At 46.1% G+C, this 492-nt stretch overlaps 1 protein-coding gene across 1 annotated transcript in view; it reads right to left on the bottom strand.

The window, feature by feature from the left end:
* The window catches only part of LOC102307642 (DELTA-sagatoxin-Srs1a), a gene marked incomplete at its 5' end in the record, with an annotated part of 4,614 nt that extends 4,333 nt beyond the window's left edge, over window positions 1–281 (bottom strand). Inside the window, 1 exon segment of the mRNA XM_014330448.1 lies at window positions 198–281. Within this exon segment, the coding sequence (XP_014185934.1) occupies window positions 198–274 (77 nt within the window).
* Between the last annotated feature and the right edge of the window lie 211 nt (window positions 282–492).

Below are 492 nucleotides of genomic sequence, written 5' to 3'. Positions count from 1 at the left end.
TGATTGATTAACTGTAATTTAATCAATCAACAACTGTGCTTTTACTTTTTCTGCTTTTTTGAACGTTCATGAATGAAAACAACAATAATTACATATATCTGGATTTAACCTCACAGAAACATCAAGTGATTTTTCAATAACTGTCATGCAGCTGACGCGGGGACAGCTCTCTGTGGACGTGGAGTTGCAGGACTCACCGTGGGTTGCACAGGGTGAACGTTGTGGTCTTGTTCTGGAGCTCGATGCTGCACTGACGGTGAGTTGGGAGACTCATGATGAACCTGTGCAGAGGAGCAGAAAACAGAGAGTCAGAGGAAGTCCTTTCAGTTTACTCCCTGTCCTGGATCCTGGACTCTGGGTTGTTGGTGAGCTAGCATCATCATGCAGGGGATGCTTCCAGAGATGCAGTCCAGCCCTGTCCTCAGCTTCAGATTGGCTCAGTCAGCATCACGTGATCGGGTCACGCCTGAGCTGTTATTATGTTTCTCACTT

Source organism: Haplochromis burtoni, unplaced genomic scaffold, assembly GCF_018398535.1.
Source record: "Haplochromis burtoni strain Fernald_Lab_line unplaced genomic scaffold, NCSU_Asbu1 Contig_806, whole genome shotgun sequence".
In the NCBI taxonomy this organism is placed as follows: Eukaryota; Metazoa; Chordata; class Actinopteri; order Cichliformes; family Cichlidae; genus Haplochromis; species Haplochromis burtoni.
This window is presented reverse-complemented; position numbering and strand designations above follow the sequence as displayed.